The sequence below is a fragment of the Acomys russatus genome, chromosome 23, assembly GCF_903995435.1.
Source record: "Acomys russatus chromosome 23, mAcoRus1.1, whole genome shotgun sequence".
Lineage (NCBI taxonomy): Eukaryota > Metazoa > Chordata > Mammalia > Rodentia > Muridae > Acomys > Acomys russatus.
In genome coordinates, this window is record NC_067159.1 from 58,362,490 (window position 1) to 58,379,914 (window position 17,425).

A 17,425-nucleotide genomic window follows, 5' to 3' on the forward strand; every position below is an offset into this window, starting at 1 on the left:
TGCTGCTGTGCTGCCCACCTGTGGTCCCAGGGTGCAGGGAGGCAGAGGCAGGCGGTCTCTACATAGCCTGACCTACTTAATGAGTTCCAGGATAGCCACAAATAGTTTGTAGGTAAATGAATAAATGTGTCATAATAAGTCTAGACATAGGATCTCTTCTGCCTTTGCATTAGTGACTTATGTGTAGTTTCTTCTTTTTCTTGTTCTTTTTTCTTTTTGGTGATTAAAAAAAAAATCCCTTCTTCGTAGGTCTCTCAGAAAATAACTGTCCATTTTCTTTTCCTTTTCCTTCAACAGAGGATAACCAAACAATAACACAGTCTTCCAAGTAAAATTTTACAAAGGTGGCAAGTTGTTGAAAATTCTTTTTGACAACAAGCTTTGGTTTCTGACTTCCTTCTCAGGCCCCACCTCTTTACTGAGCACGTCCAGGTTGCACAGATTCCCAGCCCTCCCAGGAGGATGTTCTTTGAGCCTGTGTCCATCACACCTGCGTATCCTTTCAGTCTGTTCTTTCCCTGGGTTCATCTTCCTTTGCTCTCTCGTCTGACCGAGCGAATGGCTGGAAGCACCTTTAGCTATTTTCTCTCCAGCTTTACTGGAGTTCTGTTTTCCAGCCATGTTTTGTCAACTACTTGCACTTTTAACAAGTTATATCATCTTCTTGTAAACTTAAAGTACCTCGTCCCCATTACTCTGAAATTTTATTCATTGTATTCATTTGGTAGGTCTTTTTTATTTGAAATTTTTAACATTTATTTTTTCCTGCACAGCGATTTAAAAAAAAAAAAAAAAAAAAAACAGAATGCAAAGCCATACAGTGAACATGAATGTGTGTTCGCGCACTGTGCGGCTCCCTGACTCGACTGAAGTTCACTTTTGGAAATGGAGAGCGTCTTAGCTTCATAGTGTGTGCTCAACGTGGTATACTAGAATGGTTATCACATTTGTTTTTAATGATTTAATATTATGCCCTTCCTTATGTAATTTTGACAATACATTATGTATCTTTTACAGTAGTGTGACCAAGGGCTGAAAAGATGGCTCAGTAGTTGAGAACACTGGCCGCTCATTCAGAGGATAGGGCTCACACACTCACATGGTTCCTCACAACTATGTGAAATTCTAGTTCTGGGGAATATGACACCCTCTTCTGGACTGTGAGGGTACTGCATTCAGGAAAAACCATCCATTCACATTTAAAAACAAACAAACAAACAAAATTAAAGCTGTAAAGGAATATGACCAAAGTGCTAGGGAAGTTCTATAAAAAGCAAAGCATTTAATCAATGCTAATGTTTTGCTTGTTGTCTTTTATTTCTGTTCTGGTTTTATGAGTAAAGCATCCACGTTGTGTTTGCATGGGGCATAATTGTTGATCCATTTTCTCGAAGTAGATTCTGTTGATTCACAGTAATGTCCATACATTTTAATCTTGATTAACACGTAACTGATAACACAAGAGAAATGCACCTGCTCATTTAGCATGTTCCTCAGGTGTTCATAAGGTGTCTCTGAGGTGGCAAAGGTCAGTAGCACTTGTCATGCTCTAGTCTGTTGTGTGTTTTCTATGTTGTCGATTTGTTTGTTGTTGACGCTGGCTCTCACTGTATAGCACAAGCTGACTGGAACCCACAGGGAGCCGCTGGCTTCCATCTCTGGGGGTGATTAAACCCTGCACCACCTGGCTTAGTTGTTTTGTTGTTTGAAATGGGGTCTTCTTGAATTTGTTTTGTTCTGCCTCTTTTTCTTACTAGTGTACCCTGGGATGGCCCATCCCCTCCCATTGTTGAAAGCTGATAGCTTACTTTTTTATATTTTGACATTTTCAAGTCTTAAACCCATTTCTCTAAAAGTGTAGGCTTTCTGTTTTGTTGCTGCTGCTGTCAGAGGACAGTGCTGGTTTCTGGTTGGTAAGGTGGTTTGGACATGTGAGTGTTTGTGCGTGCGAGAACAATGTCTGCTGTAAAGCCTTGGCCTTGGCTATCAAACTTCTTAGTGGTAATAGTATCCAAAAGCATCGCTATGCAAACTGCCATGCTTTAAGTGACTGAAAATAATTAGCTTTATTATATCCCAAATAAAAGCATAGGTACATTATTGTTAGACATTTGAGTAGTTTTCTGATGTTAGCAGGGTCTTTCCACTGGGCCATATTATTTTGCACAAGAGAAAGGTTTTTTTGTTAGATGCTGTAGTTATTTTATGAAAATTCTTTCTAATTGCTAAATTTTCCAACAGTGGGATGATTTTGCATGGGATGGGGAGGCAGTACTTGAAACTATACTGAAGAACTTTATTTTCTATTAATATGCATCTCTTAAACGAGGTCTCAGTTATTCGGACTAAAATATATGACTATGGGCATTATCAGTACTGTATAGAAATTATGAATATTTATATATATTGTTAACAGTTTAAAGATGGCTGTATAATATTAATATTTACTTGATATAACTTTTCTTTTCCAGATGATGGAACTACTCAAAATGATTCTGTTCCTGTCACTGCCATGACACTACCCAGTGAATGCAGAGTCAATACCCATGCCATGGTCACTCTAAAGCTGCTGGACTATAGGTATGCCGTCTGCCGTCGTCACAGAGCGCCATGACCAAGGCTATTTATAAAACAGAGCACTTAATTTGGGGCTCACAGTTAGACTCACGGTTGCAAAGAGTTCGAGTCCATAACCAGCAGAGAGCCTGGCAGCAGGCAAGTAAGCATAGTGCTAGGGCAGCGTGAGGCAGAGAGAAAGAGACAGACAGACAGACAGGCAGAAAGGGAGAGCGGAGGAGAGCTAACTGGAATGGTGCAGGCTTTTGAACCCTCGAAGCATTCCCTCTTCCAACAAGGTCATACCTCTTAGTCTTTCCCAAGCAGCTCCACTATCCTGGCCCCAGCAGTCAAAGACATGACACTGTGGAGGCTCTTCTCATTCAGGCCACACACTGTCCATCTGCATAGCATGGGAGAGTCAGGCAGTGCCTGACTAGTCACAGCAAAGCTATTAGCTACAGGTATGCGTTCCATCTGCATACTACTGCAAGGCCCATGGGAAAGTTTTGAGAAAGAGTCCTTCAGAGACAGGACAGCTAGTGAGGACAAAAACAGAGTCATTGGAAAAGATTCCCCTTTGCAGGTTACTTGGGTCACAGAACAATTTAAAATCCAGCTCAAAACAGACCTTGAGTCAGAGAGGTAGAGTGCTTTAGTATCAGGGAGATGTGCTGTGGGAAGAAGATGGAGCCCTTGAGTATCCGTGGAGAGGTGTGGGAAGGAGGGTGTTATGGTAATGCAGTGAATTAAGTGGGGGGTGGCACACTGAGAAAAAAGAACTTATGCTCTGCACCCCCCTTTTTTATAAATAGAATCTTTTTTTTATTGTGATTCTACCTGCATGCTTTACCTGCCTGTATGTCTGTGCACCTCATATATGCCAGGTACCCCAGGAGACCAAAAGCAACGTGAGATCTGGAACTGGAGGTATAGAAGCCTGTGAGGCATCCTGCTGGTGCTAGAAATCAAACCTGTGTCCTCTGATAGCAGTCAGTGCCCTAACCACTGAGCCATCCCTTCAGCGTTTTGTTGTGTGTGGTTTTTAATAAAGACACAGGGTTAACCTCATGGGGAATGAGGTGGGCTTTGCTGCAAAGGCAGTGTCCGTCTGTGGGAGGCAGGTGGCTGCGGAGGTCCTGTCGTTCTCTTCCTGCCTAGCCTCCCTATCAAGAATATTTGCTTGAAAGCAGTGTCAATTGCAAAATATGAGAGAGACAAATGAATTGATGTTAACATTTTTATGGTAAGATTTTATTTTAAGAATATGAGTGATAGTTTGGTATTTAAGTTCTCAAATTTAGTAACAGCATTTAGAGAAAGTTTCATGTTGAGGGTGTGTCTGTTTAAGAAACTATCATTTGGTTAATGAAAAGCTTGACTAACTAACAAGCAGTTTGAGAAGTGATTACCTCGAGTTTGTGAATGGAACTGTGATGATGTCTCATAGTTGCGCTGCATTCTGGGTACACATAACATGAACACTGGCAATATTTGTGAACAGAGTAAGGGAAGGCACTAAAGCTCCTATATATTGTGGAAGTGTGTCAGATGAGTGAAAGAATCTGGATCACCCTGCAGAGGCGGAGTTTTTGTCAGGCGCTCTGTAGTGACGTGTGGAGCAGCAGTGAGGGTGAGCAGTGCGGCCAACGCTTTTGCTCATACGCCTTCCAATATGGCGTTAGGGTGGAGAGATGACAACTATTCCTTAAAGAACCAATAAGCTGCCATGCGGCTCCTCATCCAACTGAGTTGATAGGATCCTCTCAGGGTGAAGGTTTCTATTCACAGTGTTCTCACCTCTTGTTGCCACCATTTAATGTTTGTGGCAATTACGACACCACACTAAGAGAGGGTGACTCCCCTGTACCTATTCTGTATTTTTCTAGTCATACAACATTATTATATGTATTTACATTTGCAAAAGCGGTGGCATAAATGTTAAAGACTGCTTCAGATTCTAATCTCAAAGCCAGGATGAGCCACAAAGCTCATCAGCGTGGCAGCACAAATAGTGAGTTCAGCCTGTCTCCTGCTGTGTCTCCTGCCACACAGTAGAGGAGTGCGAAGGTGTGTGGGTGGTTACACCGAACCTGCACAGCGTTGCACCTGTTGTCTGTCAGTCTCCAGGGCGGGCAGGTGTCCCAGATTTCAGAGGAAAGCTTAGTTTTAAAATCAGATTTAGTTCCAGTCTCAGGTAGAGAAATGGACCTTGCATTCTCTAAGGTTCCGGTTTTCAGGATGCCTTTGTTTCTGTTGGTGTGACTGAGCATGAGCAGAGAAGAGCCTTCTGAGCTCACGGAACATCAGCTACCTGGAATGTTTTGGCAAAATATGTAAAGGCTTTTAGAAATGGGGAATTATGATTATAAATTTTTGGATTGTTGAGAATGTTTTTATTTTTAAACCACCTTTTACCTAGTGATAAACAAGCAACCCTGATTCCTGATGACATATTTGATGCCACAAGAAGCACTATCATCACTACGGTCAACTTCAGTAAGAATCACCTGTGTGAGATTCCAAAAAGGTAGGGTTACCCAATGATGCTCTCTTCAGGTTGCATCCTGGAAAGCAAGTGTTAGTTTCCTGAACTGTCAATGTTAGAGGGTTGTTGCAAACTGTGGTCCCACTGTTCTGAGCGATGTACAGGATCTTTTTTGTTTTGTTTTGTTTTTTGTTTTTCGAGACAGGGTTTCTCTGTGTAGCCTTGGCTGTCCTAGCCTAGCTTTGTAGACCAGGCTGGCCTCGGATGTACAGTATCTTAAAACTCCCCATGTAGGCTGTAAACTTGGGAGGTGGGTGACTACATCTGTTTGGACTGTTGAGAACATTTAATTATTAGTCTTGTGGGATGAAGTACAGCAGAGAGAGTCCTGAGAGAACGCCCAGGCCGCAGGGGGAAGAGTGGTTCCCTTGCAGGCTCAGGTGAGGGAAGCTTGACTTCCTGACTGTTCTTACTTACTTAGAATGATAGAATGCACGCCACATCCCTGAGCTACTAGTGTCTGAGTGTAGGTAGAGGACCCCTCACTCCAGTCGTTTGTTCCCTTCAGTATGCCACTGTTGGCATTAATTCGCAAAATCTTTAGGTTATATGAGAAGGTTAGTATGTTGTTGAACTTTAAGAGTTTGCTAACTGTCTGCACCGGATGATTGACGTCTCACTGCACACAGCCTGCAAGACAGGACAGGCCCTGGTGAGGAAACGCAGCTGCACTGCACGTGCTGTGTCTGCTGTGGCTGCTCCTAGATTCCTTGCCTGTGCAGTACAGCAACATCATACTTAATGTCTGAGTAGATAAACGGGCACCTAAAGAAAACAGGTATGCAAAGACAGAACACAAGGGAACAGATAGTGTGCTGAAGGCTGATGTATCAAGAAGGAAAAAAAAAAAAAATAGAATTGCTTTCATAGAACGGCCCAGATTTTCAGATGTTAAAGGGTAAACTTAAAACTATGTCCTATTCACAGAGAACACTGGGGACGTAGGTCTTGGAGCAAGATATCCCAGTACAAAAGGAGACCTGTCCTTTGCTGCCTTTTGTGGAAGGGCTAAGAGGACGGCTGGTTTGCTATCAGATGCACGCGGTGTGTGTGGGCAGACCCTGGTCATGCTGGCTGATGGCCTAAGGGTGGAGAGCTGCACGAGATGCTGCTGGCCTCACTGCACTCACTCACTTAGAGTTTGCTTCCTATCTTACCCCACAGTCGAGTTCTTATGCAGGATGCTGTTCTCTTACCAGGGATGCTCGATTTTTTTTTTTTTTTTTTTAAAGCAACTTAGAAAGCCAAAGAAGACAGATAGCACAGATATCCTTGCTGTTAGAGTGCTTCTAAGCCACTCTGTGCTTATAATTCATAATGAATATTCATAAAGTACTGAAGGAAATGGAAGGACATTACATACAGTCACTGATATAGATGTTAACTTAGCAATGTTTTATTTTAAGCTATTGGAATTTTACGTGTAATTTGTTTCTTGAATACTTTATTTACTATATATGTATTTACCTATTTGATTTTTTATTTCCTTATTTCATAAGTAATATTTTTAAAATCTAACTTAGCTACATGCTGTTACTTACAGCAATTTTTAAAAATACTGTTTTTTAGGCCAAATTTTCAGAAAATTTACTGTGTTGAGACTCTTGATGCATGTATATCCAGTACTTTTTAAAAAGATTGTCAGTTACACATGGAAACTCAGTTTCTGCCTGCATTTTGAGCACCAGCTGCGACGATCTTCACTTTGCTCATGTGGTGGTCTAAAAAAGTTTGTTATAGCTTAATTTTATTTGGCAGGTTATATCAGTCACATAATTAAAATAGCTAATCTTGATTATTGATTAAGCTTATTAGTTAGAGATGTTTAGTCCTTCCTCTTCATCTTAAGCTGCTTAGGGGTAGCACTTGCCAAACCTAGAAACTGGCTTCAGAGCTTGCTTTAACCACGATTGGATTTAATGATAATTCACATAACACATTTTACTAAAAAGTAGGTGTGGGGCTGGAGAGTTGGATCAGCGGTTAAGAGCACTGGCTGCTCTTCCAGACATCTTGAGTTCAATTCCCAGCAACCACATGGAAGCTCACAATCAATTATAATTGGATCTGATGTCCTCATGTAGTGTGTAAGTGTACATAGAGATAGAGCATTCTATACATTAAATAAATATTAAAAAAATAAATAGCAAAAAGTGAGTATGTCAGATTAAAGTAATACTGTGATTCACTTGAGTTCCTGGCATGTGCAGAGGATCTTCTGAAACAGGAGTTACATGGGTACTGGGAATCAAAACTGGATCCTTTAGAAAAATAGCCAGTACACTAAATGTCTGAGCCATCTCTCCAATCCATTAAAAATGTTTTTAAGTGCTTGCACATATGAAGTATATTGTGCTGTCTAAAATGTTGCTTTATCAGTTTCTAACAATGCGTTTTGTGAATTCAGTTCACTGCCAAAATAGTATAGTAGCCACCCAGGTCTGAATTTTCCTTTTGTGTCATAATTAGGTTAAACATATAACCAGGGAGTTTTTAAATTAAACTTCACTATCCGTTTACTGTCGGATTGAAGCTTGATACAGATCACAGTCAGGTTGTTTTTAAAACTCTTGGTTTTGTTGCACAGCAGTCTCTGGAGTTTTGTGAGGAAAGTGAGAGCCATGGCCAGCAGAAGGCTTGTTGCTGCTTCTCCTCTGTGTCTCAGTTCTGAGTTAGGAGTAACATCTAAAATTGTCTTTGTTTCAGGATTGTTGAGCTGAAGGAAACAGTATCGGATGTCAACCTCAGTTTTAACAAACTTTCCTTTATATCCCAGGAGTTTGGCTTGCTTCAGAAATTGACATTTTTGGATTTAAGGTACTTGATAGTACTGTTACTTGCCACCTTAAAAGTTAAGATTCACAAGGGGGCGGGGAGGAATGGGAGGATACAAGGGATGGGATAAACATTGAGATGTAACAAGAATAAATTAATTAAAAAAAAAGTTAAGATTCACTTTTGAGTCTTTATATCATATTATCATTGGTGAGTATGGAACCTGGTCTTCAGGGTACTAGCTAATTTAGGGAAAATGTAAAATTAAGTTATTTAGGTATTTTAACCAGTCTGCCATTGTGGGTAGTTTATAACTTAAGTAGTGAGATAAAATTATCTAAAATACTTTTTAAAACGTTCTGTAGATCTATGTCTAAGTAAAATGACAGTTAGTACATGGGAACTGTCTCTCCCATCTTGTCTGTTTCTGAAGAAGGTAATGACGCCCTGCCACCCTCTCTGCTGCTCTACAGTGCGCCAGGCTTGCATCCCAGGCGGGACATTAGAGAGACTGAAGCCAAGAGATAGAACCCAATCAGAGCAAATTCAGGGAGAAGCTGACAGCTCAAGCAGTGACACCATGTGTCTCAGGGCCGCACAACGTTTGTATTTGGGCCTTACCATTGTGCTTGCCCGTAGCTGTGTTTCTGGTGCCTGCCTTTTTCCTAGCGCTCTTGATGTTAGCAGGAGCACCTGTTTGTTGGTAAAATGTATAGTTGAGGCAGGACGATCTGGCTGCACTAAGTGAGGTGCTTTTTCTTCTCTGGGGTAGCCGAGTGTAAAGCTGATGGATTGGGGAAAGGGAGGCCCCCATGCCTGCTGTCTCTTTGTTTTGATCCCAGGCTTTTATATATGTGCCTCTCTGTGACTGTCCCTGAGTCTCTAATAGAAGAACTAAATCTGCTCTCGTGTCTGGCAGCAGAAAGACTGGAGGAAAAGAGCAGGACAGGTGTGGGCTGTGCAGCATAGCTTCTACAGACAGTAATTGAGCATAGAAAAGAAAGGCTTCAGGAGACTTCTGTCACATGCTGTAGTCCTGGGGCCATCCTCGGAAGACCAGAAGAGTAAGAATTGACAAACACGCCTGTGTGGTTTTATTCCTCCTAGGACTTAAGTTTGTAAAAGTTTCAAACTTCAAAAACCATGTTTTGATTTTCAATTTAGGAATAATTTTTTAAGCTCCTTGCCTGAAGAGATGTCATCCTTGACAAAGCTACAAACGATCAATCTTTGCTTTAACAGGTAAGGAGGCATCTGAGAGCTGGTTGACAGGAAGCCTTTCTGTTTATTGCATCTCACTAGCAGGTTTATTCTCATTAGACTCTGCTGGACATAGTGCTGTGCGGAGTTCACATGATTGATGCTTACCTGGTTTGTTTGTTTGTTTGTTTGTTTTACTACTCCAAGAAACTCATAGTTTAGAAGAAAGATAAACATCTGACTAATTATAATCGTTGTAGTGGAAAGAGGTGCGCTATCCTGGCACACATGTCGCTGGCGTCTGGTGGTTTGGTTTGGACAGTGAAGCCGGTGTCTGTGACATTCGGTCATTTTTGAAGGGAATCAGAATGCCCTTGTTCTGGAAGCCTCAGGCAAACAAAGTTGAAAAAAAAAAAAAAGAATTGAAACTTATTAATTATTAATAAAAGTAAATCAAGAGCACTCTTCTGAGGGCAGCCTGTAGAGACCCAGAGATATGACTTTTCCTCAGCTTTTGTTTATTTTTGATTTTTACAATCAATGGTACCTTTTATGTCTGCTAAATATGTATTGCAATTGGTTTCTTATTTTCTGGAAATTTTTAATATAGGACTTAAACCACTCATAAGTAAGATCATCTGCTTTTAAGAATGATTTGACCTTTAACCTATTACACAGAGGTGTCCTGTTCATAGATTTCTTTGTTTGTTTTGTTTTGTTTTCAAGACAGGGTTTCTCTGTGTAGCCTTCACTGTCCTTGACTCTCTTTGTAGAACAGGCTGGACTTCAACTCATGGAGATCAGCCTGCCTATGCCTCTGCCTCCTGAGTGCTGGGATTAAAGGCGTGCTCCAACTACCTGGCTCCTATTCCTCTCCATCTCTCTCTCTTAAATGTATTTATTTATTATGTACACAATGTTTTACTTGAATGTATGCCTGACCGCCAGAAGAGGGCACCAGATCTCATTACAGATGGCTATGAACCACCCTGTGGTTGCTCAGAATTGAACTCAGGACCTTTGGAAGAGCAGCCAGTGCTCTTAACCTCTGAGCCATCTCTCCAGCCCCTCCTGTCCATCTCTTAATAGGTTCAGAGTGATGCCTGCAGTCCTGTATCACATCCCCACACTGGAAGCAGTTCTGATCAGCAACAATCAGGTTGGCTCTATCGACCCTCAGAAGGTGAAGCTGATGGAAAACCTGAGCACTCTGGACCTGCAGAACAATGACCTCCTGCAGATTCCCCCAGAGCTCGGCAACTGTGTGCAGCTACGGTAACTTCCAATTGATTGGGTGACTGTTTTTTTGTTTGTTTGTTTTTGTTTTCCTTGCAGGAAATTGAAATAACAAACTTAAGACCTTATAATAATAATGGTTAACCAAGTGCCTGATTTTTCTTTTTTTTTTTTTTTAAGGTTTATTTATTTATTATTATGTATACAATGCTCTGCCTGCATGTACACCTGCAGGGCAGAAGAAGACACTAGATATCAGTATAAATGGTTGTGAGCCACCATGTCGTTGCTGGGAATTGAACTCAGTACCTCTGGAAGAGCAGTCAGTGTTCTTAACCTCTGAGCCATCTCTCCAGCCCACTCATGTTTTTGGTTATGAGCCTAGCCTTTAACAGCTGAGCCATCTCTCCAGCCCCTGACTTTTCTTTTTATGTTTCACCAGATGTTTTCTGGCTTAATATAACATATATGTATAAACATGTATAAATAAATATACACAAATATATATATATATATATATAAGTAAATACAAACACACACACACACACACACACACACACCACATGCTTACCATCCAGAACTGAACTGGGGTAAAGAGCAGGGAGCCCTGGCCCTCCTTAGCTTTGTACGGGATTTCTGAGGTCAGATTACAGACCACCCAGTTTCAGAAACCCAGCCCTGAGCGTCTTTCCTCACTTGATTTTCCTTCTGCCCTTACTTTGCTCTCAGTAGTGACCAGGCTTGGAGCCGTCCTCTTCTCCACACAGAGATAGCCCACTGTTCTTTTGGGCCCATCTGTTGCACTTTTCCCCTTAAATCCAGAAATGCGCTGTACCAAAGCTCCAGGCGTCCTAAGCATGTGGTTGAGTTCTGGTTAAGCAAGTGCAAGAAGTTGGGGTTTGAGATGTCAGCTGAAAGCCGTTTTATTCTTGAAAGCAGCATGTAATTTTTTGACTGTTCACCTCAGTGGGGTAGCGCTGGTACCTCATTTCTAGTGAATTGTAGGGAATAAATATGGTTGCTTATATTTGTAAAACAAATCTCAGTGTTTGCTGAAGTTATGAACTAAGTTAATGAGTGCTAAACTGTGTAGTAAATACAAGGTTTGGGATTTCACCTCATCAGTATGTAACACCTTAACTTATTACTTCCTCGTGAAGATGCCACAGTAGTTTATGCCTGAAAGAAACTTAGCATGTTTCTCAGTAGACACATTTGTACCTGTGAAAACTAAACAGCATTTAGAACTACATGTGGAGACTGTTTTAGTATCTTATTTTTATTTTTGAAACAGAGAGTCTCATTATATAGCCCAGGCTAGACTCTAGTACATGTCTACCTTAGTCTCCTAAATGCTGGAGTTATAAGCGTGGACTGTCGTCCCTGGCTATTCAGATCCATTTAGAACAGTGACGCTGTAAACAGACAGTACAAGAACATGCAAACTATGTTGCCGAGTGGGCCCAGCAAGGAGCCTGGCTGCAGTGTGACTGCAGATACCCTGTCAGACGTCATGGAGGCACACCCGTAAGTGATGTCAATTTCCCTATTCTCACCGTAGCGGTGGATCCAGTGGTTGGGGTTACAGACATTAGGGGGTGAGCACTGTGCAGATACAACACCTGTGCACAGTGAGAGTCAACTGCAGGTTTTCCCCTCTAGAAGCTAAGAAAATTGAGTGTGTACAATTCCCAAGTAACATGGAACTAGCTGAAGAAATGTAGATGAACCTTAATATGTAATAGGAGCTTTTGATATTATTTATATAAAAACTTAGGTTATTAAATCCCCTTGATTCATGACATTTTATTAATTCTATAAAGAAAGAAACAAACCCGCCCTTAACTCATATATTGAGTCTTATTTTCAAATATAATGGACTTAGGATCTGGCCCTCAGATCCCCAGAGGGAGGCAGGCGTGTGAAAGGCCCTTCTTGATGAGTGATCCTTGTCAGTTTGTTTATTCCCTTGACTAAATTTATTTTATTATCTAATGTGTGGTCATAGGAAATCAAGAGGAGACTAAACAGTAGCCCAAGTCATAGCTCCACCATTTAGCAGCTGTTTATTCTGAATAGGCATCTGTCTTTCCAGATTTGTATTTCTCTCTTTAAAATGGAAACATTAGTGATACCTACACCATAAGTGTGTTAAGACAGAACCAACAGTCAGTGAATGTTAACTCCATAACGTGCCCTTCATGTGGCAGCAGTCACTGTCCTGCTGGGCGTTGTCTTAATTCCAGTCGTGTGCATACTTAGTTGGGTTTGTAAAAGACACATAAGGAATAATACACATCTTATTTATAAAATTTCAAACGATAGTTTTATTTCACGGAAAGAGAATCACTAGTGGGAACTGCTTGCTTTTCTTGTTTCTTTCATTTAGAACACTGCTGCTGGATGGAAATCCATTCCGGGTTCCCCGAGCGACCATATTAACGAAAGGCACAGCTGCCGTGCAGGAGTATTTGAGGGGCCGGATCCCTGCCTGAGTACAGCGGGCTTCTGACTCTGCGCATGGCTGGCCTGCAGCGCCTGCTGCACTCCAGCGTCACTAGGCCGTCACTGCTCAGCCTGTGCTCATTCCACCTCAACCTTCACAGCTTTTGAAGTGCTGTGAACATCTTTAATGATATTTACTGCAACACATTTTAAATGTTTTGCAAATTCATTCCCTTATGACATTGTAAAAAAAAAAAAAAACTTTTGATGTGACTTAATATTTCATAATGATAAGGCAACCGTCTTTGTAGATCTGGGTTCCCCTGGCTTCCTTTTATTTTCCATATAATGTGAAGTGAGCAAGACTGTATTAAGTATAAAGTCAGCAAACTTTACTAAATATTATTCTTTGGCACTTAAAGAAAGCCAGACATTTCATTGCCCAGGATCGGACTTGCTGTGTGTGGTCAGTGTTGATGCATGTTTATATTTAGAGGTTTGGTTTTGACTTTTTTTTTTTTTAAATGTTTGGGTGTCCTTTATTCCAACCTGGTAAATCTTATTATTTCCAAAACCTTGATTCTGAAGTCTGCTTGCAGTCTAATTAAAACTAGACTGGCAGTTTTACAGTAATTTTCTAAAAGGGAATTAGATACCGGCAAACTGGATTTAATAAAAGCCAATATAAACATTGTTTTTTACACTGAAATTATCAAAAGTCAATTTATGAGCCATCCTGGCTCACCATGTGATTGTGTCAGATAGCCAGTTCAGTGCTAGCATGTGGCAGCGGGCAGAGGGCAGAGGTAGAGAGCTTGCAGGTGGTTGAGGTCATTGATCTTAGGAAAAGCTAGTGCTAATAAAGTTACATGCTTCATGTTCATAATAAAAGTTACATATTAAAGATATTGGTACAGTGTTTTTGTTATAAAAAGAAACACACCTTTACCATGTCACAGCTCCTTAGCTCAGAGCGCCTTCCATAGTAAACCAGACATCATGTAATAAGGTGACATTTTATTATTTATACAATAGACTTTTATGTTATTCAAAACACTTAAATACTGAAAAATTTGAGTACAACAGAACCCTAAAATGGCTCTGCTGTACATTGCACAGCGCTATTATCTGTACAACGCGCATCTGCAGATGCTTCTAGACTATACCTTATAGCCCCGAGTGTCAGAACGCGAGACAGCCGGAGGGCACAGGTCACACGTCAAACTCACTGGCCTGGCAAAGTCAGAATACAGATTAGTGGGACTTTGCACATAAAATTAAACAACTGTCAAGGTTGTTATGGTCTCGTATGGCAAAAAACCATGAAGTACATTCACAATCTATGTTAGTAAAGTAGTAAGTGTTTCTCCATTCAGTTTTATTTACATTAATATGTGGTTCAACTAAAAAGTACTGTTACTCAGGGTACATTATCTTTTTAACACATACAAAAATGACAATTTTATATATAATTTTAAGCTCAAAATCACAATTATCTCAAAATATTAATTACAATACAGCCATTTCAGTTAAACATGTCATGGTTTGATTTTTAAATATAAAATGGTAAACTTTATTATTAAAGTAAGCAATTTGTTTTGAATTGGCTAGAGTATACCCAAGTAGAAAATGTAAATGTGCCATGTGAGGTGTTGGCTGCCCTCCCACCCGCTTGTTTGTACAGCCACATAGGCTAGCAAAGAGACGGAAAAGGCCCCAGGTTATGAACATTGAGCCTCTTTTGCTAAGCTGCCTTGGCTTCTTGGTTCTTCCATAAACGTTCTGCAGAGGGGGCGTCCGCAGACTGCAGTGAAATGCATGCACTATATACAGCGTGTAGAATGCCAGCTCACTGACACATCAGAATGTCCACACAGACGGCAACGGATGGACAGAAGGAGCACTTCACCTGCCACATGGGTGTTGTCCGCTAGAACGGAGAGTTAGGGCTGAGGTCCCAGGCCAAGCTCTGCTGGAGGAGCCCCACTCCTGCAGATGTGTCACCCGACTGCTGCACTACGGTAGTGAAGCCAGATCCCATCGGAGAGTATCACTTTAAAGACCCAATTTATGAGAGTGAAATAGTTCACTGTTTGGCTAATAAGACCTCAGAAATTTGTATGTGTTTGACACATAAAACATTAGAACTTACAGAATAATGAAGTAGACTTATTTCCCATAAACTACCGAGGGCAAAAAGTCATCTATCTGATAGTTTTGAAAGTGAAAAATAAATTTTGTGAATATTTAAAAAATAGCCTGCAGTGTGTTTGTAGAGTTCTTTACAAACTGCTTGGGACCCACCACTCTCTTCCATCAGAACCACTTTTCTGATGCTTAATATTCCCCCCCCCCCAAAAAAAAAAATGAGACCATAGTTGAGTTTTTCATACACAAGCTGAGTGTGGGGTGGCCTTGGGTGTCACCTTGAAATGACCTGACCCTTGTGAAGTCCTGCCAGCCCTGGACAGTTCTTCATGTGTAAACGGTGTCGCTGTCTTAATCTTCCGTCAGTCCCTAATACACACTCAGCACAGAAAGAACTTGATTGGCTCTTTCCACAAAAGTTGTGTGGTTTGTCTGTCAGTCACCTTTCTCAGAACAGTAAGGCTTGTTCTTTTGATGAGGGAAGCAAAGGAAATGTCTAACTATTGGAGCAGAAATAGAAAACATTCCTTGCAGTCTGTGGACACTGTCATCAAAGGAAAACAAAGTTTCCTAAGAGTTAAACAGTACTCAGCTGTCCTGACCCGGGTGTCCTCTCCACCTGGTTTGATACCAGCGCTGCCCTCTGGGTGGAAAAACAAGTATTGAAAATATTTTAATAGTACATTTGGACAAAAACGGGAAAATCTTTATCTGCCTGAGTGATTCGTCTTGGTTTTTTTCAGAGACTTTCAAAAACAAAATCATCCAAGATTCCCCGACTAACAGTATTCTTTAGCAGAAGGATGGAGAGCTATGAAAAACAATGTGGTCTGTCCATGTGTCAAACACTTCCCTTAGTCTAGCGACCAGGCAGGTCAGCTGACTTGCCTCACCCACAGACTCCAGCTGTGCAAAACAAACTAGCAAAGAAAAGTGTGTCTAAAAGACACAAAACCTGAGTTGCAATAAAAGATTTTGATAAACTTCTTAATATAGGAAAATAACCTTTGAACAGCCAAAAATACATTTATACAATATGAGTGGCTTAGTGATAAAGTGTCTCATAAGACTAAGCAGAAAGGAGATCATTTACATTTGATTGTTTTCCTAACTATAGTTGAGATAACCACATTTTATTTAATATATATTTATACCCCTGAATTTATCAGTTTTTCTTATAAAAAAAAAAAAAAACTACACACATTTGGGTAAGTCCTGTTCAGTTTCTGACAGACCTGTTGCTTCCTGGACACTGAAGCAGCAGTCTGGGCTGCCAGTGCCATGAGCCATGGTGGAACCTAATGTTAAAAACATTTCGTCTTGGGCTTGGGCTTTCTGCAGACTCCTCACGTCATCTCTACATTACATTTCTTTAGCTTCAGTAGACTTTAGTGCTAGGTATTTAACCCAGTAAGTTGCCTCCCAACCCTTGCAAGATATTACTGTGTAGCCCAGATTAGCCTCACACTTGTAATCCTCCCGCCTTAGCCCCCATGGCTGGACCACAGGGCTTTGTTTGCTTTTTTATACGTGGTCACAAATTGTTTCAACTGAAGTTCCCCTGTGTGCAGGCAGCTACCAAGACCATGTCAGCTGCTTTCTACACCTGAGTCGGCTGCTTTTCAAGAGCTTAGAGTTTGGCCTTTTTACAGTTTACTTACTGGGAGGAAATCTGCTTAAGTGCCTCTCATCTTGCTGTTAGACTCTGATTTGTGGCTCAGTTCAGGACATGAATATTTCCTCAGGTATACTGAGGGCGGTTTTGACACAAATTGATTGAAAGTTGCTTTTCTGTGCAGCCCTGATAGATGCATTCATGGTTTTGACACTTGGAAGAGGGAAGCCACAGGAACCCAAAGGTTAATTCCTTGAAGCTGTGGTTGCCTAGAAGGCCTCTGCGTATTTCTCTGCAGGGGCTCTGAGCAGTACCTGTGAGAGCCTTGGAATGGGAAATCAGTGAGTGCAGGAAGATTCACTAGCCAGAGAATCCAGTCTCTGCTTGTTTCTGTGGCACTTGCCTAAAAAGGAGTTTACATTGTGCGCAAAGCTAAAAGTGGGAGTTACACTTTCTCTGCCAATAGACTTGTTGCCATGGGAACTAATGCAGGAAAATGAAAATAAGACAAAGAGTGAAGAATTAAATTGGGGGGAAAGAAAGATGAGTTGCTTTCTACATGGCTGTTTAAGCCTTTGGGATTTAAAGACAGTGTTTCTCATCTACTGAGATCGATGAAAATGGCCGAAATGACTTAGCAGTTTGTGGCCCCAAGGCAAATGCAGGAAGAGAAGAGAAAGCGGCCAGCTTATTTGGTTAGAGGAACCCTATAAAACCTAGCTCCATCCCTGATAAATTAAGGTTTCCAGCTCCCGTGTGAATTGTGTGGGTAAAGCAGGCCATCTTCAGCAGACTGCTTTAACCCTAACCCTGACATATTACCTGACAGGGTTGCTTCGTACTTCACATTATTGCTGGAAGCAGCCTCTCAAGAATTCAAAATCAAAAGTCAAAGAACAGCA

The 17,425-nt window shown here is 41.1% G+C and overlaps 1 protein-coding gene across 1 annotated transcript in view; it reads left to right on the top strand.

The window, feature by feature from the left end:
* Lrrc40 (leucine rich repeat containing 40) overlaps positions 1 to 12,822 on the top strand; it is a 34,972-nt gene extending 22,150 nt beyond the window's left edge. The window contains exons 10-15 of the mRNA XM_051165893.1: positions 2,472 to 2,580; positions 4,979 to 5,086; positions 7,811 to 7,921; positions 9,044 to 9,121; positions 10,169 to 10,354; positions 12,705 to 12,822. Of these exons, the coding sequence (XP_051021850.1) occupies positions 2,472 to 2,580; positions 4,979 to 5,086; positions 7,811 to 7,921; positions 9,044 to 9,121; positions 10,169 to 10,354; positions 12,705 to 12,810 (698 nt within the window). The 3' untranslated portion in view covers positions 12,811 to 12,822. The remainder of the gene's footprint in view (positions 1 to 2,471; positions 2,581 to 4,978; positions 5,087 to 7,810; positions 7,922 to 9,043; positions 9,122 to 10,168; positions 10,355 to 12,704) is intronic.
* The last annotated feature ends 4,603 nt before the right edge of the window (positions 12,823 to 17,425 follow it).